Source organism: Natator depressus, chromosome 5 (genome assembly GCF_965152275.1).
Source record: "Natator depressus isolate rNatDep1 chromosome 5, rNatDep2.hap1, whole genome shotgun sequence".
Lineage (NCBI taxonomy): Eukaryota > Metazoa > Chordata > Testudines > Cheloniidae > Natator > Natator depressus.
Genome location: NC_134238.1, coordinates 1,929,388 through 1,954,595, shown reverse-complemented (window position 1 = coordinate 1,954,595; position 25,208 = coordinate 1,929,388). Strand labels below are relative to the sequence as shown.

Here is a 25,208-nt window from a genome sequence, read left to right as displayed (position 1 = left end):
CAAATGTATTCCTTGGAAATGGAGGAAAATAAACTAGCATGACTGGCACTGGGTTTGTTATATCAAGATCAATGGACCAACTTGATTTGCACCTTTTTCCTTTACTTGCTCAAAAATTGATTTCTAATCTTTCTCTCCTTTCTTCGACTTTAACTTCTTGCAATCATAGGGTACGCAGTTGATTTTCAGTGCTGCTAAGGAACTGGGACACTTGTCAAAGTTGAAGGTATTGATGTTGTGTGTGGCTTGCATGTATGTCCTTGTATACAAACATGAAAGTGCAGTAGTGCATAGCGTGCGTTTTGTGTCTGCCCCCTCTGTGACTGGCAATGTGCACCTTAGAATACATGCTACTAACGTGTGCTACGCGTAGATTTACTGCATGGCTTTTCATTTACTGTAGATTGAATTATTTCCATGTTCAGTATAACAAGTGAACAATCGGGTCATTTATTTTAAAATGAAAAAGAAAGAACACTTTGCGAATCCATCCAATTCCTCTACCTGTACTTGTGCAATAGAAAATGCCGAGTTTTCGCTTTGAGCTCTTTTATAAATAGTAATCAGCACTTGCAATAAATGAATATCAATGGGAATGTACGCTGCGTGAACTATTGACGAAGGAATAGTTTCTGAATTGGACTCATTGATATGAAAATAACTGTCACTTCTAGAGCAGAGCTGAACTGTGCCCAGAAATTCTGACTGCGTAGGCTCCCTTTTGCTGGAAGTTGGCATTTAGCATGTGCTTTGACGGCACCTTAGCTGACACGCATGTCACTAAGTGCACGCTGCCGCATGGTGAGCCAATCAAGCATTGCTCCCGGGGTCACAACAAGAACGATATGCAAATAGAGAAATTGAGATGCTTTATACCTGTCAGGCCCTTCTGAATATGATTTAACCTTCCTACAGAAAAACTTGTGTGCAAGAGAAGCTGCAAATAAGGAATCGCCACACACACAATTATCAGTTGTGCAGCAGGGAGGATTGGCAGGACGCTGAACTTGGTACAAGATGCTGATTGTAGAGCGCTTTCCAGTGCAAAGAGCATTTTTCTGACTGAATTAATGCATTTTTAAATGTTCCATTAACACGGTTTCCCTTCCACTAAAATTCAGTTGCGTTGTGCGTGTACCACATTTGTTACACTCATTGACACAAGATGTTAATGGACTGTGACTGTGTCTGTTTCGTTTCTTCTCCATCCATGTCTACCCTCCACCTCGGGACCGTTATCTCTTTCCTTGCAGGCACCTCAGTTTTTCAGGAGCCCCTCGGGCTCTTCTGCGGCAGAACTCAAAGCTCAGATTCCTGTGCCAGGGACTGTGCTGTGCTACTTTGCCTGCAGCTGCGAGGCAGCTAAGCTGTCTTCCTCCTTTTGTCCTAGTACCTCTGCTCGCAGATCTCAGAGGTAGCTCAGCAGACGGGCAGCAACTTCGCTTCAGGCAGCCAGCTGGCCAAAGGCTCCAAGAGGATGGGGGATAGTCCTTGTCTTCTCAAGTCACTGGGGTCATATGAGGGCCTTTGCGACTCGTAAAGCTGCTCTGAACATAAATCTGAAATGGTACATACATTCTGCTAACTGCTATTGCCTGAAAATCTGGTGGGCATAAGTTCAGTGAAATGCAATTTCTTTTTGTACAAAGGACTTCATTTTCAGAATTGCACATGCCTCATTTGCACAGATGCACATTCAGTGTCCTGTGCCACCCCTGATTTGCATGCCTATGTACTTACGTGCGCACAGAAGTCTAGGATGACAGGGGAGGTGTCCACTGAGGTTCAGTTATGTGCATGTTAGCTGCACACAAAAGTGTACATGCACTCTTCTCTATCTGTCCCAGAGGCACTAGTTCTTCTTCGAGTGATTACTTATGTGCATTCCAATGGTGCGTGCGCGTGCCACGTGCATGATCGCTGGAAGGTTTTTCCCCTAGCAGCACCCATCGGGTCGGCTGTGGAGGCCTCTGGAGTGGCACCTTTATGGAGGTATATATAGGTCCCTGCCAACCTGCCACCTGCTCTAGTTCCTTCTTACCACCAGTGACGGTCGTTGGAGCAGCTCAGTCTCTTGCATTCGCAAGTGCCTACCTCATGGTTCCCTTTTCTTCGATGTACATAGTTAGTTTGTTTTATACTAGTTTGTAGTTAATTGGACTTATTTTAGGGGGCTTTCCCCCCGCCCTAGTTTCCCCAGGCACCGGGGCATGCCTCGGTCGCAGGGGTTTAAGACGTGTGAGAGGTGTGCGAAACCTATGCCCCCAGGCAATCTGCACACTGCCTGTCTCAGTTGTTTAGGAGAGGACAGATAAGTGCCCAATTTGCAGGAGCTGTAGACCCAAGACTAAGAGAGAGTGGGACTATCGTTGAAGCTCCTCCTGATGGAGTCAGCCCTTTGCCCACAGCTGGCACCAGAACTGCACCAGCATCATTGGTGCGTAGCGCCCCGGCCTCGGTGCAGGATGTCCTGGCACCGAGGAGGGACTCCTCCAAGGAGCACTGGGGGTGCTGCTCCCCAACTCATAAGGCCAGTGCCCCTAGGCAGCATTGCTCACAGTCCCTGGTGCTGCATAAGAAAAAGAAGGCGGACTGAGATCATTCCCCCGTCAAGGAGCTGCGAGGGGATTCCAGTGGGGTGTGTCCTCCGGTGCGACACCTATGGTCTGGGCCTCAAGACCCGGCACCGTTGACTCTGGCCCCCACAGGAGGCCCATCGAGTCTGGTGTTGGTGTCCTTCCTGACTCGGGAGGATCTGGAGGAAGAACTCAACCTTCCCTCCACGTTGGACACTTACGAGGTAGCACGGGACCTCATTGCCATGATCGCGCAGTCCCCGGCACTGCATGCCCATGCACCGGCAGCGGCTGCAGCATCTATCTCGGGGCCGCATGTGGCTCCAGCAGCTTTTACGGCACCGATGGCAGCCCCACCTCTGGTTCATCATTGTGGCAAGCCTGTGATGCTACCGTGCCGCTTACCATCTCCCCAGTACCACTCCCTGGCACCATCAGGCTCTGCCCCCCTCTGACTTGTCCGAGTCAGACGCTGAGTCTTCTGTATCTTGATGCAGCCACTACCTCTCCCGGTCCCAGCACCGCAGACCAGTGGAATCATCGGCACTGGCAGTCGCCTGGCCGCCCCAGTGGCAGAACCCAGTACAATGGCCTTTTTGGACCCCTTGGGCCTACCATCATGCTCAGGGCTCCAGGCCAGTGTCGGTGGCATCTGCACCCCGTGCCCCCCACTCCCCAGCAACGTTCTGGCTCGCCACACCCCCAGGCTCCTGAGGACCGCGCGTGAGACAGGAACTCTGGGCTGTCACGCTCAGGCACAGCACCTGGACCAGTGCCATCAGTGACACTGGAGCCACCTCCAGTCATGGGAGGCTCCGAGGTACCTGACCCGACCTCTCAAGAGCCCGAAGGGCAGGAAGACCCTGTCCCATGGGCCACCGCCGCCTCCTCGCCAGATGAGGCGGTGGCGGGCACCACCACCACCCTATCAGTGACGGACGCCAGGACCTCCTTAGGAGGGTGGCCCTAAACCTCTGTCTCCAGACAGAGGAGGTCATGGAGAAGTCTGACCCAATGGTGGACATCCTTGTCCCAGAGGTGGCTTTGCCCCTAATAAGAACAATCTAGAACACCACTAAGGTGCTCTGGCAGACTCCGGCCTCTATACCACCCACCGCTAAAGGGGTGGAAAGACGCTATTTTGTGCTGCAGAAAGGGTACAAACACCTTTTCACCCACCCCCAACCGGGGACTCTGGTGGTTGATATGGCAAATCACAAAGAGAGGCAAGGACAGCCAGGTCCCGCATCTAAGTCATGGGATTCTAAGAAGCTGGACCTTTTTGTCCGGAAGGTCTACTCGATGTGGGGGCTCCAGCTTCAAGTGGCTAATCAGCAAGCAGTACTCAGCCCCTATGCTGTCAACTCTTGCAGCTCGTTGGCAAAGTTCCAGAAGTTGCTCCCGGCTGACTCGCGCAAGGAGTTTAGCGCACTCGTTGAGGAGGGCAGGGTGGTCTCCAGAACCTCCCTCCAGGCCATGTTAGACGCAGCGGACTTGGTGGCTTGGACCATGGCCACCACCATGACAGTGAGGCGCAGCGCGTGGGTCCAGGTGTTGGGGATACCACCGAAGGTCCAGAACGCAATCCAGGGCCTCCCCTTTGACAGTGCAGGTCTGTTTGCCCAAAATACGGACTCTTGCCTCCACAGCCTTAAGGACTCGCGGGCGACTTTGAAGTCTTTGGTGATCCACACCCCTGCACCTCAAAGAGCCTTTCAAGCCTCACTCCCCCTGTCCCTCTTCTACTCTGGGCCTCCTAGACGAGACTCGTCAAGGAGACGAGGCAGAAAGAACAGGAGGTACTTGTTACAGTCCTCCTCAGGCCAAGGCAGAAAAGGACCTAGGGGTTACAGTGGACGACAAGCTGGATATGAGTCAACAGTGTCCCCTTGTTGCAAAGAAGGCCAATGGCATTTTGGGCTGTATAAGTCGGAGCATAGCCAGCAAATTGAGGGACAAGATCATTCCCCTCTATTCGGCATTGGTGAGGCCTCATCTGGAGTACTGTGTCCAGTTTTGGGCCCCACACTACAAGAAGGATGTGGAAAAATTGGAAAATGTCCAGCGGAGGGCACCAAAAATGATTAGGGGACTGGAACACATGACTTATGAAGAGAGGCTGAGGGAACTGGAATTGTTTAGTCTGCAGAAGAGAAGAATGAGGGGGGATTTGATAGCTGCTTTCAACTACCTGAAAGGGGGTTCCAACGAGGATGGATCTAGACTGTTCTCAGTGGTAGCAGATGACAGAACAAGGAGTAATGGTCTCAAGTTGCAGTGGGGGAGGTTTAGGTTGGATATTAGGAAAAACTTTTTCACTAGGAGGGTGGTGAAACACTGGAATGCATTACCTGGGGTGGGGGGTGGAATCTCGTTCCTTAGAAGTTTTTAAGGTCAGGCTTGACAAAGCCCTGGCTGGGGTAATTTAGTTGGGGACTGGTCCTGCTTTGAGCAGGGGGTTGGACTAGTTGACCTCCTGAGGTCCCTTCCAACCCTTATAGTCTATGATTCTAAGGCCAGGGTTCAGCCAAACCGCCCCCTGGCCCAAAGTCAAACTTCTGAAGATGCGCCCAAGGACGGAGCATCAGTTTTAGTCTTTGATCCTTACCCCCACTTTGTGAATCGACTCTCCCTCTTCTACTGTGCTTGGTCCCAGATCACGTCAGATCGCTGGGTCGTCAGCACGGTAGGGGGTGGGATATTCTATCCAGTTCTGTTCCCTCCCACCCACCTTCCCCATCCCTCTTCAGGGACCCTTCTCACAAACAACTCCTCTTGCAGGAGGTGCAATCGCTCCTCACGCTAGGGACAATAGAGGAGTTTCCTCAGGAGTTCAGGGGCAAGGGGGGCTCCGGCTTATCCTGGATCTGCGAGATCTCAACACATTCATAAGGAAAGTGAAGTTTCACATGATCCCTCTGGCCGCCATCATTCCTTCGCTGGATCCAGGGGACTGGTACACTGCCATCAACTTGAAAGATGCATACTTCCATATATCCATTATCCTTGCCCACAGATGATTCCTCAGGTTTGTAGTCAGTGGCCAGCACTACTAGTTCAGGGTGCTCCCATTTTGGGCTCTTGACGGCCCACCGGGTATTCACCAAGTGTGTGGCAGTCGTGGTAGCCTTCCTCCACAAACGTCCAGTGCAAGTGTTCCCGTACCTGGACGACCGGCTTGTCAAGGCAGAGTCACAAGCACAAGCCCCAGAGCCTGTCTCTGGCCCAGGCCACATTCTGCAGGCTGGGCCTCGTATTGAATGTGCCCAAATCCACACTGGCCCTGACGCAGAAAATAGAGTTCATAGGAGCTCTCTTGAACTCCACGCAGCCCAGGCCATTCCTGCCCGAGCTGCGCTTCCAAGCACTCACGGACATTATCGAAAACCTTCGCCAATTTCCCACAACCAAGGCCAGGAATTGCATGAAGCTATTGGGGCATATGGCAGCCTGCACCTACGTGGTCCAGCACGCCAGGTTATGCCTTTGGCCCCTCCAGGCGTGGCTGGTGCGGGTGCACAGGCCAGGCAGGGACCCACTGGACACGATAGTTACCCTCCCTGCTTGCAATCTCGAGTCTCTCCGCTGGTGGCTGCAGCCACAAGTGGTCTGTGCAGGAGTACCCGTTGCCAAACCCCAACCTACACTATCCGTGGTCACGGACGCCTCGGCGCTCGTTTAGGTAGTGCACCTGGGCAATACCAGAACCCAAGGCCTATGGTCCCACCCAGAACTATCGCTGCATATCAACGTAAGGGAGCTGAGGGTGGTTCGTCTGGCATGCCAAGCGTTCCAGGCCGACCTGCAGGGCGCATGTGTGTCGGTGCTGACAGACAACACTGCAGCGATGTTCTAGATAAACAAACAGGGTGGTGCTCGCTCCCCTCCCCTGTGCCAGGAAGCCCTCAAGCTGTGGGATTTTTGCATCGCCCACTCGATACACCTAGAGGCGTCGCACCTTCTGGGAGTGCAAAACGAACTAGCCAATCGCCTCAGCAGCTCGTTTCATGGTCACGAATGGTCCTTCAGGCCAGACATTGTGCACTTGATTTTTCCAGAGCTGGGGCTCTCCCTACATAGACCTGTTCGCGATGCGGAGCAACAGGAAGTGCCAGCAGTTCTGCTCCTTCCTGAACCACAGCCCAGGCTCCTTCATGGACGAGTCACCTCCTGTATGCGTTCCCGCCCTTCCCTCTCATACACAGAGTCCTCCTCGAGGCTCGCCGGGACGTGGCTTCCTTGATCCTCATAGCGCCAGCGTGTCCCCGCCAGCACTGGTTCACCATGCTGATGAACCTCTCAGTGGACAGACCAGTAGCCCTTCCTGTGTGCCCGACTCTAATCACACAGGACCACGGCCATCTGCAACACCCCAATCTGGAGTCCCTCCACCTCATGGCATGGAAACTGCATGCCTGAATTCTCTTGAGCTCCAGTGTTCGGATCCAGTCAGGGAGGTCCTGCTGGGAAATAGGAAACCCTCCACTCGATCCACGTACCTGGCAAAGTGGAAGCGTTTTTCCATCTGGTCTTTGCAGAGGGGAACTGAACCACAGCTAACTCCAATTCCCCTTGTTTTGGACTACCTGTTATACCTCAAGCAGCAGGGGTTGGCAATATCATCTCTCAGGGTACACCTTGCTGCCATTTCGGCAGTGTGTAGGTCAGTCTTCGGTAATCCCATGGTGGCTGGTTTCTCAAGGGCTTGGACAGTCTTTATCCCTAGGTACGACAGCTCGTTCCCCTGTGGGACCTCAACCTGGTCCTGTCCGCTCTCATGCGGCCCCCTTTTGAGCCCATGGCAACCTGCCCTCTGTCCTACCTTTCCTGGAAGGTGGCCTTTCTCATGGCCATTACCTCAGCTAGAAGGGTATCCGAGCTCAGAGCGCTGACTTCCAAGACCCCCGTAAGTCTTTTATAAAGACAAGGTGCAGTTACGCCCTCACCCTGCATTTCTGCCAAAGGTAGTCTCCCAGTTTCATGTGAACCAAGACACGTTTTTTTACCTGTGTTCTTCCCTAAGCCCCATGCCAGTAACAGGAAGCGCATGCTCCATTCCCTGGACATTAGGGACATGTGCCCTAGCATTCTACATTGAGCGCACAAAGCCATTTTGTAAGTCACCACAGCTCTTTATTGCAATTGCAGAAAGGATGAGGGGGCTCCTGATTTCATCCCAGCGCATTTCATCATGGATCACGTCCTGTATCAGGACTTGCTACGACCTGGCTAACATTCCAGCCCCTCTGCTCACGGCGCACACCTCGAGAGCGCAGGTGTCGTCCGCAGCATTCCTGGCACAGGTCCCTCTCCAGGACATATGTAAGGCAGCAACGCGGTCTTCCATGCACACCTTCACGTCACACTACGCCATCACCCAATAGGCGAGGGACAATGCAGCCTTCGGCAGGGCAGTGCCGCACTCGGCAACCAGGTGAACTCCAACCCCTCCCCCAGGGAAACTGCTCGGAAGTCACCTATTGGAATGCACGTGAGCAATCGCTCGAAGAAGAAAAAAGGTTACCTACCTCTTGTAGCTGTTGTTCTTCGAGATGTGTTGCTCACGTTCATTCCAAATCCCGCCCGCCTCCCCTCTGTCGGAGTATCTGGCAAGAAGGAACTTGGCAGGCGGCGGGTCAGCAGGGACCTATATACGCCACCATAAAGGTGCCACTCCAGGGGTCTCCACAGCCGACCTGACTAGGGGAAAAACCGTCCGACAATCGTGCGTGCAGCACGTGCGCATACCTATTGGAATGGAAATGAGCAACACATCTTGAAGAACAACAGTTGCTAGAGGTAGGTAACCCTGTTTTCTAATAGATAGAACACTGCATCCACATGAGCTTTGTCCGAAGAGCAAAGGTTCCAAAGGGGTGTCGGTTCTGCAGGCCTGAGTAGCTGTAATCACTATATATAAGACTAAAAGAGAGAGCACGAGTGAAAGGCCATGCTGAGCCACCTTGGCTTCTCTGCCGTTTGACAGGGTGCTTAGGAGATCCGAACCACTCCTTGCATTTTTAATACAAAAAGGAAAGTGTAAAGAAAGCCCAGGGGTGTCTAGTAACTCAGTTGAAAAACTCAAGCTGGCAAACTGGACAAGCATGGTCTCTTGTCCTGATCATGAATCAGTTCACCAGGTGTTTTAGAGTAATGTCATGGTCCGAAAAGTGACTGTGGAAATGGCACCTTGGTAATATGCATACTTGATTCCCAGGTATCTTCTAAATGTCATCTGCTCGGTTTGCTGAATGGAAACAAGTTTTTCCTGCTCTCTGTGCTTGAGCCCATATACAGCATCCATGGAGCAGGGCGCTTGCAGGCTGCTCTGCCTCCCATTGTCCCAGAATGGCCAGCTCAGTTCTGACTCAAGATCTTTGTTGCTGATGCTGCTGTCTGAAGCAAGGAAGAATGCAGCTGGCTTTTTCATGTGCTGATCGCAGCCGTGCTGGCAGACAGTGAAATTGTGTTCTCACTTGAAATCTTTTTATTGTGTTTGCAAAGTGCTCCTGGCTTGCAAGGCCACACCTCTTGCACTCTGTTATGGAAGCGGTGATGGCTGATGAAAATAAGCTGCGTATGCAGGAGATGAAGATCATAGGCAGCTCTTTGACTGCAGACGTTGCGGTGAAGCTCTTGGGCTGATAAATCCACGTGTCACTGTTAAGTAGAGCTTACCCTGAAAAACTCCATCTGGGAGCAGACACGTGTTACTCCCCAAATGGTAACATGGACCAAGGTCCGTCTCAGTAGCAGCTCAAACATCAGAGAAGAATAAGAGTTTCCATGGTTTAGGAGAAAGAAAGGCTGATCTCCTAATATGGGCTCAAAAGGTAGGGAATCTCCCAACTTGCAGACAGGGACATAGGAGACATTTCAACAGGACTTAGCACCAGATGAGAGAGCTGCTCTATGTCCTGGAAATACAGCTACCTTGATTAAACAAGCCCAGTCCCAGGATAGGGTAGCCGGGTGCTCTAAATGAATGAGATGTTTATTCTGAGACTGACTGAAAGAGAATGCTTTGCCCTCTGTGTACAGGAATGTGAAACAGCACCAGCTTCAACTGAGCTACTCACAGCTGATAAGAGAAACCGAAGGAGAACTCCTGCTTCCGCAGCAGAAGGGATGCTGTGCAACACTGGCCATTGCCGGGAGAAGAGACTGCTGTGGTCTCACTGGGTAGCTCCACACATTGGTGCTGCTCTGGGATGCAGCAAGGAAGAGAATTAGAACCTGCTGAATGGCAAACCAATAACTGTGTGAATCCTAAACCAGAAGCACCTGCCCTACCCTGGAGCTCGGCATGCAGGCAGAGATTTTCAATTCAGAGGTCTAAAGTTTTGGCTCCTTCCATTTATACTAAAAGACCTGACGAAGTGGGCTGATTTTTTTTTATTTTCTTCCCCAAAGCATGGAGCACCCAATAGCTCCACTGGGCACCAGCACTCTTGAAATAGCCCAGTAGCCACTGGGCACCAGCACTCTTGAAATACAGGCTACTTAGGTCCATCAATGACTATTAGCCAGAATGGGCAGGGATGGTGTCTCTAGCCTCAGTTTGCCAAAAGCTGGGAATGGGTGACAGGGGATGGATCACTTGATGATTCCCTGTTCTGTTCATTCCCTCTGGGGCATCTGACAGTGGCCACTGTTGGAAGACAGATTGTGGGCTAGATGGACCTTTGGTCTGACCCAGTCTGGCCCTTCTTATGTTCTGTATGGACGTAGGAGCCTAACTGTGTTTGAAAATCTGGGCCACATGAATCTAGGCCAGCTGCGTGCACATGTTCAGTGTGAGGGCTGAACATATTACTTCGCAAAGGTCAAGGGGCCCCAGTCTATATTTAACTAAAGGCGGAGCCAGGCTCAACCAGATAACAAATGGAACATCAGCCAGGCCAGCCTCTGGAACCAGAACCTGGCAGTAAGAGAACATGAAATGTACCTATCTTTGGTCATTATGAAGATTGACTGGGCTCCCGTGGCAAGTGTTAGAAATACAAGACAGGAACGGGTAGCTACATCATGGCTCTGTTTGCTATGAAAGGTGCAAATGGCCAGGCAGGCATGTCTCCCTGAAAGGTGTAATGCAGCAGTCAGCATTCCCAGTGGAAAAATGTCTGGGTTTTGATAGACCCCAGTACATTCACGAAATGCGTAGTGGCGATATTGTGTGTAATAAATTGCATTGACTGCTTCCCCTACATACTGACCACTAATGCTGCTGCTACTAAAATTCTAAACCTCTCAGCAGCTCAAATGGCCAAACCACCTGCTGGAGAAACTCTCCTTCACCAATATGCCCCCCCAGAATGTAGCATTTACCCTCCAAACTTACACTGGCTTGCGGCCCAGCCTGCAAAGAGATAATGCTTGGCCTGGTGACAGGTCTGCGGGTTGATTGTCTCATGACACTTAAGAACTAAAAATATATTCTGTTAACAGTGTATTCTAACAGATGGACAATTAGAAAAGGAAGATTTCCAGGGGGATACACAGCACTGATTTTTAGTTGTGGTCGGTCCCAAGGTTTCTGTATTTTAGCTAATTTTTAGAAGTTTATAGACAGTATTACTCTTCTTCCTTGGATCTGTACTGTTTCACTCGGCACCAAGGCAATCAGCCTGTATGCATGGAAGGGTATGAAAAATACAGTCGGACCAATAAATTTTTTCCCAAAAAAATCTCTCAAGCAGTTTTCCTGTCCAAGTTGTGAGACACACAGAACATGTCACTGTGGTCTGTGGTTTGAAGGTTCTGTTCGTAGTACTTTTGGGGCGAGCTGCATAATTCATGAGTGACCAGCAGATTTGTCATTTGGGGCTTTTCATGAAACAGGGCTGCAGAGTACAAGCTTGGATTAAAATGCAGTCTGTCACCACAGTGCGTTTACCTCCTTCCCTCTTGTGCACACAACAGAACTTGAGGAAACTTTTTTTTATCAGTCTCCTCAAAGGATGATTCTGAAAGGGACCCTATCACTCTTTCTTACATAGCTGTATCAGTGCCCCAGCCAGAGAGCCCTGTGTGAATCCAGTGCACCTAGCTTTACTGGGGCCTTTGCCACTAGAAGTATATTAATGTTTGATCTGATGGTTCTTTTCAGGATCACATGGTGAGGGAAGAAACTAGAAGTCTCACTCCAAAGCAGTGTGCGGTTCTGGACCTGGCTCTGGATACTATCAAAGTGAGTGACACTCCCCGGACGCTGTTCTGGAATGGATAGTACCTGGCACATAGCTCAGTGAATGATCAGCAATAAGGCACCAGAATGACTCAGGGTTACCAAGTATGTTGCATAAACCCACTTCTGAAGAGGTGCCTAGTCCAACACCTACACGGCACTCAGGTCAATAGTACGATGGAGCCAGCATATTTAAGGGTTGTGTGTGCTTGCAGAGTCAGGGTCCGACAGGGATGGGAGAGCTGTTGGGATGAGGAATCAGCCACTGCTGCAAAAAAAGGCTTCACGAAGGTTTCCGCTCCCTCTGCTCTCGGAGGGGCTGCCAGCAGCTTGTCCGTTGCTGGTGGCGGTTTCCCTTTTAAGTTGTTGCTTTTGCTCTTTGCTCTTAGCAATATTTCCATGCTGGTGGTAATGGTCTAAAGAAAACCTTCTTGGAGAAGAGCCCAGACCTGCAGTCGCTCCGCTATGCGCTGTCCCTCTACACTCAGACCACGGACACTCTCATCAAAACTTTTGTCCAGACACAGACAGCTCAGGGTAAGGCTCTCTTTTGTCATCAGGTGGGTTGACTAAAGCTCTCCAGTGTGATGTTAATTGCCATGGCTTGCACTACTGGTTTGCAGCATCTTTGGCAGTCACACTCCTGGACACATGACAGTTTCAGAGCTTCTATTTGCTGGGGTTTTCCTGCTCAACATTTACATCTTGAGGGAACAAAAATATGTGCAAATTTAACTCTTGGAGGTTTTCTTGCCTGACACTAATTTCACAGCCAAGCTCCTGGCACGAATGTTGGTAAGTGATTGGGGGGGAAGTGATTTGGAGTTATTGTACAGGGAGTTGTACTGTTTTTGGAGGAAAAAGAAAAGGAGTACTTGTGGCACCTTAGAGACTAACCAATTTATTTGAGCATAAGCTTTCGTGAGCTACAGCTCACTTCATCGGATGAAGTGAGCTGTAGCTCACGAAAGCTTATGCTCAAATAAATTGGTTAGTCTCTAAGGTGCCACAAGTACTCCTTTTCTTTTTGCGAATACAGACTAACACGGCTGTTACTCTGAAACCTGTTTTTGGAGGGTCATTCCAAGCAGGCATCAGCCCAGAAGCGGACCACACGTAGGTCATAGGCCACTCACCAGCAGTCCAGACGGTTCGGACTAATCCTGGTTGACAGCAATGCTGAGAATCACAAGGAGGAGGACACTTCATTACACAAATAATGAAGCTGAAAGTCTTGCTTTGTGCACAGCCAGTATAGGATATGCTACCTAGATTATTACGTATCTTCATTGCTGGAGGGAAAGACACAGCAGTAGTACAAGTTATTTACTACGCTGCTGTGATGGCCCCTGAGAGTTCTGTGGAAGTCATGGTAACACTGCCACATTGCCCCCCAGTACTAATGTGGCTAATGATTTGTTGCTGTGGATCTCACAGCTGTTCAGAAGCAGTGGTCTCCTCGTTTCTGCACAGAATAGTATCAGTCCATAGCCAGAGGACATTCATTGGCCACCTGTGTGGTTTTGTGATTCTTGCTCATCTCTGGAGAAGGACATGAAAACCAATGTAACTAACACTAGGCTAAGATAATATCTTAAGGTTATAACCTAAGATTTCAGGTGATTTAAATGCAGTCTGTGGGGTGGGACCTCCCATTCCAATGTTGCTGTTAAAAGAAAGTGATGGCTAAAGCCGTGAGAGTCAGACCTGCCTGGGATCTCCATACAGTCCCCACGCTGCAAGCTGTCCCAAAGCACAAACAATGCAAGAAACTCTGGGGGGGTCCCTTGCAGTCTCACCACTAATAGTCCAGTCCTCCCTGCATGCACCAGTCCTCTAGCAGCCTGGGGTCCCCCAAATCATAACATCTGTGCTCTCATGCTGCCCTGACTCTGCCAGCATGACTCTGCTTCCAAGTGTGGGATTGGAATGGAGAAGTGGAAGAAGCTCTTCTAAAACATCTTGTTCGCTGCTGTATGGAAGGGGCTAGTCAAAATCTGAATTTTAGAGTATCCGCCTCTCTCTGCTTGGAGAATTAGATGGCAAAGAGGCAGAAGCAAGAATCCTTTTAAAGTCAAATAAAGTGTCCTTCAGGCAGCGTTCTGTGGGACTGAAACGCACACACTTACAACAAACACCCTTTCTTTTGAGATCTAGAACAGTGGCTCTCAACCTTTCCAGACTACTGTATCCCTTTCAGGAGTCTGATTTGCCTTGCGTACCCTCAAGTTTCACCTCACTTAAAGACTACTTGCTTACAAAATCAGACATAAAAATACAAAAGTGTCACAGCCCACTATTAGTGAAAAATTGCTGAGTTTCTCATTTTACCATATAATTATAAAATAAATCAATTGGAATATAAATATTGTACTTACATTTCCGTGTATCTCATAGAGAGCAGTCTAAACAAGTCATTGTATGGTTTCAGAGTAGCCACCGTGTTAGTCTGTATTCACACAAAATGAATGCATCTGATGAAGTGAGCTGTAGCTCACGAAAGCTTATGCTCAAATAAATTGGTTAGTCTCTAAGGTGCCACAAGTCCTCCTTTTCTTTTTGCAAATACGGACTAACACGGCTGCTATTCTGAAACCTCTTGTTACAGTGTGTATGGTAACACCCATTGTTTCATGTTCTCTGTGTATATAAATCTCCCCACTGTATTTTCCACTGCATGCATCCGATGAAGTGAGCTGTAGCTCACGAAAGCTTATGCTCAAATAAATTGGTTAGTCTCTAAGGTGCCACAAGTCCTCCTTTTCTTTTTGCAAATACAGACAAACACGGCTGCTACTCGGAAATTAGTCTAAGGTGCCACAAGTACTCCAAGTCATTGTATGAAATTTTAGTTTGTACTGACTTCACTAGTGTTTTTTTACGTAGCCTGTTGTAAAACTAGACCAATATCTAGATGATTTGATGTACCCCGGGAAGGCCTCTGCATACTCCCAGGGATACACGTACCCCGGTTGAGAACCACTGATCTAGAAACACAATGCATGTAAATGTTTCAAAGTTACCTAAAGGATCATGCTACTATCATCAACAAGGAAAACACTCCTGAAGCTGTATCTTTGCAAAGCAACGTTGACATCTGGTGGCCAGACAGAGTAAACACAAGATGCCTTCCGCGATGAACTCCAGTGAACAAAATCCTCCAGATGTTGGAGTGAGGGAAATGAGAAGGGACCCATCTTGTTGTTAGGTACCCATACTTATGGTAGAGTCAGTTTTGTGGCTCTGTCAGAGCAAAGCACTTCCCAGTCCAACAAGATGTATAACACAGCTGCCAGTTTTGGCTGGACATATTTCTGGAGGTTTCCTCAAATGACATAATGTTTAATCCCTGGAGACTCCCGGACAATCCTGGAGGGTTTTCAACCCTAAAAATGAACCAAGCTCCTAAATCCTTCTGATTTTGCATTTTGTCTACTTTAGCGTAGCTTTTCACTACTGATGCCCTCATCCGTGCCACATGGAAGCAGTAGACTTAACTAGGTCTTATGCCCTGCACATTGTCTGGATATTCCAGGCTGTGGGATAACGTTCCGCATTGTCATACCACACTCAGTTATGCTGACCTGCAAGAGGAAAGGGACATTCAACTAAACGGAAAAGTGGCAAATTCAAAACTGATGCAAGAAAATACTATTTCACACAGTGCAGTGTTAGTCTGTGGAATTCGCTGCCACAAGATATTGAGGCCATGCGTGTAACAGGATTCAAAAAAAGATTAGATATTTGTGTAGATAACAAAAATGTCCAGAGCACTTACAGGAAATATTGTTTGAAAGAGGCTTGAGAGGGATATAAACCGCCAGCTTCAGAACACAAGCTAAATGCACTACTGGGGGGTTAGGAGGAAACTTTCTCTCAGTGAAGTTATCCCATAACTGGCGGCTGTGAGGTCACTTCTCTGAAGCAGTGTTGGAGATGGGACACTGGACTAGGTGGAGCACTGGGCTAATTCAGTCTGGCAGTCCACATATTGCTGTATATTGTACCCTAGAGAGTTCCCCGAAGTCCTCAAGGGCTCCCCACCTCGAGGAGGGTTTGAGCCAGGCCTTCTGGTGACCGATTTTTCGTAGCAGCATTGAAGAAGCTGTGAACTGAGTCCTCTTTGGCTACAGTTCAGTTCCGGGCCCTGTGCTGGGATTGGACCTTGCAAACATGTCTGAATAGCCCCAGACTATAGAATGATTTGGAGAACTTGGGCATGCATCTGGGGGGCAGGGGGAACAGCACCGGTGTTTAGGGCTGATTCCTGCTTTACAGAGTTCTCTCTAGCTGGGGTTTCCTCTCACGTTCTTCAGGCCTCCCATAGGCTTGTAGTAGGGAATGGCTGAAAAAAGTCAGTGCTGTGCTCCTGTAACTCTGTGAGTGAGGCGTCTGCTGCCCCTGCTGCACCTCCGAACGGCTGTGCATGGCAGCCGCTGAGGCACTCCAGCCCCCTCTGACTGCAAGGGCTTCGAGAGCACAAAGCTATCAGACTTCCAAGCTAGAATGTTTGAGGATCAGAGCTCTCAGTGTACTTCTGCCAGCAGCGCGATTCATGCCCTCGCAGTGCTAACCCAAACGGACTCCCTGGCTTGTAGAAACAGCATCGCTTTCCAACCCTGTCTTGGTGCAGCAGAGCGAAGAGTATATTAGTCTATTAAGAGCGAGAATATTTGACTTCCTTGAGTTGTATTTGTCTAAGTGTCACCGCTGACTGGATTGTAATTCACACTCTTTTCTCTTTGTCCTGCCTGCTCCTTGCCTTTTGAATTCATGACTCAGTGCATGATGGGAAAGGTGTTAGGTTTACCGCTAATGAGGACGTTCTTCCTGATAAGGGTATGTTCAAGACTAATGCTGTTACCATAACAACATTAGCCAGCTGCAAACTTCCCTTGCTTTTGGAAACCCGTTCCAGAGACCTGCCTCCCTGTAGCTCCCCCTAGAACCTAACCCCTTGTGGACTGCTTCCACCCTACAGAGAGCAGCGCCGCAGACTGTGTGACTGACTGCTTGAGCTTGAGATTAATTCACGGGAATGTGCATTCTGTTCTGACAATAAAGGGTTAATAAACAGTCTTTGCCAGATGCTACAGGCTGCCCTTACCCTCTGCTATGCACGACCTATGGCTGTGTGGTCACTACTAGATGTGCATGCTCACGCTGCTGAGGCAGGTTCTTCCTGGCACGTGGTAATGTGTAATACATACGCGAGGGTAGGGCTCGGCAGAAGTGATTGACTTCGAGGGGGAGCTAGAAGTCCTGCCACTCACTCGAATCTGGCTGGGTTTCAGCTCTCCAATTTTTGTACGTTGCCCAAAGCTTTTGGGTTTTGTTTTTTAAGTGAAAACATATCTGTAACGTGTTGCACTTGTGATCTCAGTGTACAGCCCTCACCTTCACATATCTCAAATCTAGCAAGATTTCCATGCCCAAGTTTTAATTGTCACCACCACCAAGAAATTAGTAAATGGTGTAGAATGTTTATGCCTATTTGCCATCTACAGATATTCCCAGCCCTCTGTGTATAAGAGCACTTCGGATAAGAAAGCAGGATCTTCCTATAAAAAGCAACAGAGTTAAGATAGACAAGCCCCAAACTGAATCAGCTTTAAAATTAATGGGCCAGATTCTGCTCTCACCAGTGTAAATCAGTGAGTGGCTCCTTCAGAGTCTGTCAGGTTACACTGGGGTAAATGCAATGCAGATCAGGCCCAATGTAATTTTGGTAAAACACGGTGCATGCTCCCCAAAACAAGGGCAATAACATTGAAAAATGCCAGCTTCATTACTGGATAGCTTGCCTGCAGCACAGCTCCGTGCCTTGGGTTTCTTCCAAAGCAGAGTCATGCATGTCACTCAGTTCCTGTACTCTGAACATTCTCTCGGTTTCTGTGGGCAGGAAGGGCATTGAAATATACAAAGTCCCTGAAGTGACTGGAGGGCAGTTTTCTTTGTGGTTTTTCTATAGAGAGAGAGAGAGTAGCCAGGTTACTGGCATTTTTATTGATATATATCAACAAAAATGCCAGTAACCTGGCTACTCATCAGAACAATGCTGGAAGAGAGTGAAGGAGCAATACATGCCAACAAACCAAGGCAGGGGCTAAAATTAGACCCTCCCCCCCCCCCCCCAACCTTGATAGAGTGTTTACATTCTGTTCCTTCCTCTCTGTACTTAGTCAGTTTCTACTAGTGCACGGTCTGGTGATCGGGAGAAGATACATTCAAGAAAACCCACTCAGCCTGTTCATATCTTAAATGAGTGTTTAGAGCTCCCAGGGCATGAGAAATAAATTAGAGCCTTCAGGTGCACTCCCCAAAAAATCAATTACGGTTCAAGATGCATGAACGTATGTCAAGGTGCCTTGGTCCGTGCGTACTCACTGCCTGGGCCATGCCGTACGCACGTCAGGAAATGGCCTATGCTTTTTTACATCCTCCTCTTTTAAAATGACTGGGCGATTGCTGCCTACAGAATACCCTTCAGGCATGTGAATTCAGTCATACATTAGAGCAGTGTTTCTCAACCCTTTTGTGCTGGTGACCCCCTTTGGACTTAAAAAATGGTGACCCCCCTCCCTTAAGCTTGGAGGCTCGGGCTTCAGCCCGGTTCAGGGCTGAAACATGTAAATTAGCTTTGTGGGGCCCCAGGCAAGTTGCCCTGCTTCCCACCCCTAACACCAGCCCTGCTTGCAACCCCCCATAATCCCTCTTGCAAACCCCCTGGGGGTTGTGACCCCCAGGTTGAGAAACACTGCATTAGAGCATTGAACCAAATTTTTTTTTCCGTGCTCTCTTTCAAATTTTGTCCTGAATTTCACTCAAACACAACATAGCATGAGAATTTTAAAGCTCATTTGACCTCTGTCCCTTCCCCGGGCCTGTTCTATTAAAACATGTTACCTTTTCCTTTATGAAACTACTCACTGGCTAACTGAAAAAGGAAAGTTTCTAAGCAGCTTGTAAACTCTTAACTTTCCTCATAGTCTTATATGGCTCATAATGGTCTGAAGGGACTCCTCTCTTCCTTGGGGGATGGAGGCAATGGGAATCGTAGCTTTTATCCAGTGTGCAGGTACAGAACGCTGTTTGGAAGACTGGACATGTACTTTGGCTCAGAGCAAATTTAGTATCAATCCTATGTCCTTATCCTTTGTTTCCAAACCTTCCCCCCTCTGTTTTCACTAGTTCTATTTGCATGGAGGGAAAATGGTGCTTGACCCGAGTCACAGGAATGCCTGCATGTGTGCAGTATCTTGGTAGGAACTCATTAGCAGATGCTCTCTGTTGGGATCCATTGTAGGTTTTCAAGGCACTTCAAAAACCATGCTTTAATCCCTCTTAGTGTGAAATCTTTGCAGTATAATTACTTTTATAATCTGTTCCCAAAAGTTGTAATGTATGTGGTGTGTGTTTGGCCTACAAATGTGATGTTGGATCGACCTTTGAATTAACATCAAACTAGAAGGGTCTGCAAGGAAGCTGGCAGATGGGGTAACTTACTGCAAATGGGGTATTGCCTTGCTGAGCACATAAGCTGAAGCTGGGTGCCAATAAACTAATCTTTCGGTGTTTGTCAATCTTTGTATCAGGTTCTGGTGTGGATGATCCCGTGGGTGAAGTGTCCATACAGATCGACCTGTATACGCACCCAGGAACTGGTGAACACAAGGTCACAGTGAAAGGTATAGTAAAGCAGGAAGCTTTGTATATAGCTGCTCAAGCATTGCGGGTGCTAACCTCTGCCCAGCAGGAATGAACTGGTACTACTGTATTGCAGTGCCCATGCTGTAGGCTGGCATATATCAGTGTATCTGATTTTGTCCATTCTGTGGGTAGAATTAACAATTGTACTAAACGAAGAACAAACCTGGGCTCCCATCTGGACTAGCCAGAGAAACGCATCATGATGGCAGTGGTGTCCCAGCCCACCCAGTCACCTGGTGATCCACAGTTCTCTCCTTTTTGAAAGTAATTTTGTGGAACACACTCAAGTCAAATACATGGCTCTCATCAGGCCTGCAGATATCCCACCATACTGCGGTGCTGTGCACAGCAAGGCACAAAATAACATTCGTTAAGGAACTGTTCCATTCACTGAGCCACCAGAGAGCAAAGCCTGTCCACGTTTAGCACTAAGCCAAAAATCCCTGATGACCAAATGGGCCCCTCGGGAGCTATTCCGAAAATAGCCATGACACTGATTCAGCTGAGGCTACCCCTTCCTCCTCCCTCTCCATGGCTCCTTCTTAGCCCCGGCCTACATGGGCGGGGTGGTATTGACCTAAGATACGTAACTTCAGCTACACTATTCGCGTAGCTGAAGTCAGCGTATTTTAGGTCAACTTACCTGGCTGTGAAGGACGGCGGCGAGTCGACCGCTGCCGCTCCCCCGTCGATTCCGCTTCCGCCTCTCGTGAGCTGGAGTTCCGGAGTTGATGGGGAGTGTGTTTGGGGATCAATTTATCGCGTCTAGACGAGACACGATAAATCGATCCTCAATAGATGGATCACTACCCGCCGATCCGGGTTACTTTCTCGCGAGCCTATGTTTGCTGCCTTTAATTTGTTTTCTTTATTTCTTCAAATGTATAAAAGTCTCTCTAAGGCCCCCATTCCACAGAGTAAAACCCACACTGTAACAGTGGGGTTCCCTATACATAAATGTCCACCATCTCTCCGCACAAAGGCCTGGGGGAAAAGGTGAGTTTTACAGTGTGTCTAGAGAGCCAACAGGTTTGGCCTCTGGTGGCTGGGTGTGGAGGAAGAGCTCTAAGGCTGAGAACCCGTCGCAGAGAAAACCTTGCCAGAAGCTGCAGCTCATGTGGCTCGCCGCTAGCCGTAGTATCAGAGCACTTTCTTTCCCCCGAGGGACGACTCAAACTCACCCCACATAGGACTCCGTGTTACACCAATTAGAGACGTGACGGTAAGAAGGGAATCGTCTTGTTTATAAAAATCAAGAGACCCAAGTGTGTCTGCTCTCCCCAGCTAAATTCAAGGAGATAGACACTTCAGTGGGAGGCTCGCCCACATTTGGAATGGCAAAGGAGTGCTGCAGATCAGCATTAAGGTGCACCGTCAGAGCTGTGCGCCTCAAACTGGCTGCCTGCCTGCCTTCTGCCGATTGCAACTATTACCAGCCTCTTGCTTTCCTGAGTACGGAATTCCCTCCACAGAACTTTAAATCATGAATAAAAACCATGTAATTTGTTCAGTAAAATAATATATCCCAGCCCCATGTGAGTTCAGGACTGATCTCTTTCAGATCAGAGCCTCTGAACTGTGAAATAAGATCAGCTGGGAAGCCTTTAACCAGAGGAGTTGTTTTGTGTGATCTTTGTGGATAGCTCAGCATTAAAATCTGCCTAGAGCAGTTTGAACAGATGAACCTTTCTGCAGAGGAGCCTCTGATTTTCTCTCTTTTGTCTAGTTGTGGCAGCCAATGACCTGAAATGGCAAACATCCGGCATGTTCCGCCCGTTTGTTGAAGTCACTATGATTGGACCTCATCAAAGTGACAAGAAAAGAAAGTTCACAACCAAATCAAAGAGCAACAACTGGGCACCCAAATACAACGAAACCTTTCACTTGTGAGTACGAAAGAGAGGCTGAGGGTCTGCCTTGGGAAGCACGCGCAGAGCGCAGATCACAGGTCGCTGCTCAGTGCAGTAGAATGACCTGTTGGTGTCAGTAAGGGAACCGGAAGCAGCAGGTGCGTCTTAGTCAGGTCCAGTATTTTGGCATGAGGAACCAATTCATCATGACAGTGCTGAATGGCTGCTGCTGCTGGAACACTGATTTCAGGGACAGATGTGTACAATTCATGGCTCATGTAAAGAGCATCTGTCCGTTACCTTCAGACATGCGTATTGTGTGTTGCTGCACATCAGCCTGCTTTATGAGGATCCCTTATTTTAATGAGTCGTCGCTTTTGTTGGTAGAGTTAAGGCTGAAATTTCCTCATGTGATAGCAAAAGTCTTCCCATTAGTTTCCATCTTTACTAGCCACATGGGACCAGCAGCCCTCTAAACCTGTTCCAAGGATACCATCTTCTCCCATGGCTAGAAATGCAGCAGTTCTAAACACTGAATATTGAACTTCTCAACTGGCCTTTCATTAATACAAAGGGCCCTGCCCTCTGAAGGTCTTACAAACGGAGCAGTAGACTAGTCCTCATTCAACTCCGTAGTCCGAATGAGAGAGGTTAAATATCACTTGCAAAGGATTTTAGAAAAAAATGGAGCTTGTCACTTTTTTGCTGCTTTGATTGTAAGGAAGGCTGGAAAAGGGTTTTTCCAAAATGTGGCGAAGAGGATTCTGCTCTTTTTTTAACCTTAAAAATATGAGGAAGGTTAAATCCCTGGTTTTGCTGGGGGGGCTTGCTGCGGGGGAGTCTTTGGGATATCTATTCTAAGCTCTCACCATCACTGAACAGGGGCCTCCTCTCTCCAAAATGTCAAGTTGTGAGGGTCTCAACAAAAACAATGGTTTAAAAGAGTCTGACTAAAAATCCCTTCTCTCCGTAGCTCAAATTTTGCTCTCTTGACTCTTGTGACATCATCATTTTACTAGTTCTCCAGTTATCATAGAGTACTCCAGGCTAAACAGGACCTGATTTTCTAATATGAAAAACAAGCAAAAAGGTGAAAAATGGAAGTCAGGTTGTCTTAATCCCTCATAAAGAAAGAAAGAAAGAATGGCCCCTTTTGTTTTCTTCGTAAAACACCTTCACAGTGTTCTGCTTTGATGAAGATTTTCTTTGGAAGTGAAGTTTCTATGGCAGGCTCAGAGCCAGAGCCAGGGTGATGGCACATTCCTGTTGTGACAGCTCTGGGAGTTGTTCCCCATGTAATTGCCATAACTCTCACTAAATAAATGTGACTGTATAACATTTTTAACAGGATTCCCTTGTTGCAAGGGGATCTAAGGAGACAGTATGCTTCCTGCTTTAATTTGAGTAATTTGTGCCTGTCATTTTCAGCATATTGGGGAATGAAGACGGCCCAGATGCCTATGAGCTCCAAGTCTGTGTGAAGGATTACTGCTTTGCTCGGGAAGATCGGGTCCTGGGGATAGCTGTGATGCAGCTCAGAGATATAGCGGACAAAGGAAGCTGTGCTTGCTGGTGCCCACTAGGGCGTAGGATTCACATGGACGAGACGGGGCTCACGGTCCTGAGGATTCTTTCTCAACGAACCAATGATGAAGTGGCCAGAGAGTTTGTAAAGTTGAAATCTGAGTCCCGCTCCACGGAAGAAGGCACCTGAACTGAGCTCTGAACATTCCCCCTCTCGTTTTCCTTGTGCCAATATGTGCAAGTGTTCAACCATTTTCTTTTCTTAATTACAAAAGGTTTTTCAGTTAGTCTGTGTTAGCTCCAATTGTGCACGTGCCGTGCAGGAAACAAATCCACCAATCTGATGTGAATTATTTATTTTTAGTGGCTGGGTAAGGCATCCTAGAGAACGAGACACACACTTTTTAGTTAAGATACAAATTGTGCTTTGTACAAAATGGTTGTCCGTCTGGGCTGGGCACGCTGGGTGGTGTGGAGATGGAGCGCTGTGATTTGATCCTCTGGAATTGGCAGACATGAAATGTCTTCAGAATCAAACCATGAAACAAACCACTCAAATGTGCTGGGAGGAGAACGATGCTTTTGGCTGCTGGGAAAGCGCAGTTGTTCCGCTTACTGCCAAAGGAGGTTCTTGTGTCGATAGTGCCAGTACATTCCCACATGACATGCGGGCACCTCAGCATCAATTTCAGAAATGCTGCTTGTTTTTTAGACACTGCAGCTAGAATGAAGTCTGACCAAGATGGTGCTGTCATGAGCAGAGTCAGCACAAGCCAGTCAAGAGCCCAGGTGCCCAAGCCTTTGCCCAACTGAGAGCTGCAAAGACAGCTAACCAGGAGCAGACCACAGCTGAGCACACTGTCACTAGTTGGTGCAGCTGAATCGCTGTGAAATGAGGGCTGTTGCAGGCTGCTAGATTCCACGAGCCATACTCTGAGCACCTCTGTCCCATGGAGCAAGCACTATGGTGATGACAAATTCAATGGCTGCTCTGTTGTTTTTAACTTCAGCACTGTACTATTATTAGGTTTTTGACATGTAGCAAACACGGGGGGTGGATTTGAGTTGGTGGTTCAATATTTACAAGATTTCAACCGCATTTGTTTCCATGGAGTAGCTGAGGATTCCTTGCTATATACCCTGATGCAATGGCCTGTCTGGGGCAGATACAGCATGTGCTCATGAGAAAGAACTCTGTCCATTCACACAGGCTGGGGAGGGAGGGATCTCTCTTGATCATGAGGTTGCTGTTGGCCATGCAGAAGATGGTTTGCATAAGTATGACTGTCCGTCATTCTGTGAATTCATGTCACCATGGGAAATATTTTTGCACTAGATAAAAGGCGTGTCCAATTTGTTTCTTGTAAAAGGAGAAGTCTTGAGCAAAGATGATTACTGAATTGCCTTTTAACAATTTCTTAGGTTGGGAGACAAAGATTAGGATTTGTACTTGAGACTTCTTTTCATTCCTATTTGCAGCCAAGTGAGCACTGTCACACTCTGAAAACGGAAGGTGGAAAAAGCCAATCCTGGCACATAATGTACTGTAACACTGTCAATAAAGTCAAGGACTGCATATTGGGTGATTTCTTTTGTATTTTATTTTCTATTTTTCTCGGACATTTGTACAGCTGTATGATATGAATCTTGTACTTCACAGGCCTGCTTGTAGAGTTCTCAGAGACTGCATATCTGCTTTGTTATTGTCTATAGATGTACTATAATAATAATCTTCAAAACTCCAAGCTACTGTTATGATTTTTAATCATTGTCTGTGCCATTGTTTTAGGAAATGATAGTACAGTCTTTAATAAATTATCTTTTAGCAGCGGTCACTTCTATGCTTTTTGCCTATGACTCAGCCTGTTCAAAACTCGTAGTCTCTTTGGTGCTGCAAGTTCTCAACAAGGATATGAACTGTAACTGGTAAATCCTGAGCAAGGTGGAGAGATGCTCAGGACTGAAGGGGATAGGAGAGGCTGTATGAGATTTTCCTCTGTTTAAAATGTTTGAAACACAATTCAGTTGAGTGCTCCGTGTTGTTTCACTTGTGTTATACAATGTGGGTGTCCTCACAGAGACCACTTACCTGATTTGTATCCCCTGGCTGCTTTACTCGCCTGTCTGTTCTCTGGAACCTTGAAGGACCAGATCAGTGTAGCTACTGTGACTCTATCAGGCAATGGGATCTGGCCTGCTGGAGGTTGAATTTTCCCAGCTATCTATGGCTCTCTGCGCCCTGCTGGCAAGCTGTGATGTGCATTCATTTGTTTTCTATCTGTTTTCCCTCTGGAGTAATGGCTGCACACACCTTGTAGAGGGCCAGCTATTCAAAATAAAAATGGAGGAGAAAGCTGCCCC

The 25,208-nt window shown here is 48.1% G+C and overlaps 1 protein-coding gene across 5 annotated transcripts in view; it reads left to right on the top strand.

Moving 5' to 3' along the window:
- UNC13B (unc-13 homolog B) overlaps positions 1–24,676 on the top strand; it is a 400,249-nt gene extending 375,573 nt beyond the window's left edge. For all 5 annotated transcript variants that reach the window (XM_074952218.1, XM_074952216.1, XM_074952217.1 and 2 more), the window contains 6 exons: positions 170–226; positions 11,686–11,766; positions 12,153–12,300; positions 19,359–19,451; positions 21,200–21,359; positions 22,752–24,676. In XM_074952218.1, coding sequence (XP_074808319.1) covers positions 170–226; positions 11,686–11,766; positions 12,153–12,300; positions 19,359–19,451; positions 21,200–21,359; positions 22,752–23,037 — 825 coding nt within the window. In that variant the 3' untranslated portion in view covers positions 23,038–24,676. The remainder of the gene's footprint in view (positions 1–169; positions 227–11,685; positions 11,767–12,152; positions 12,301–19,358; positions 19,452–21,199; positions 21,360–22,751) is intronic.
- Positions 24,677–25,208: the final 532 nt, after the last annotated feature.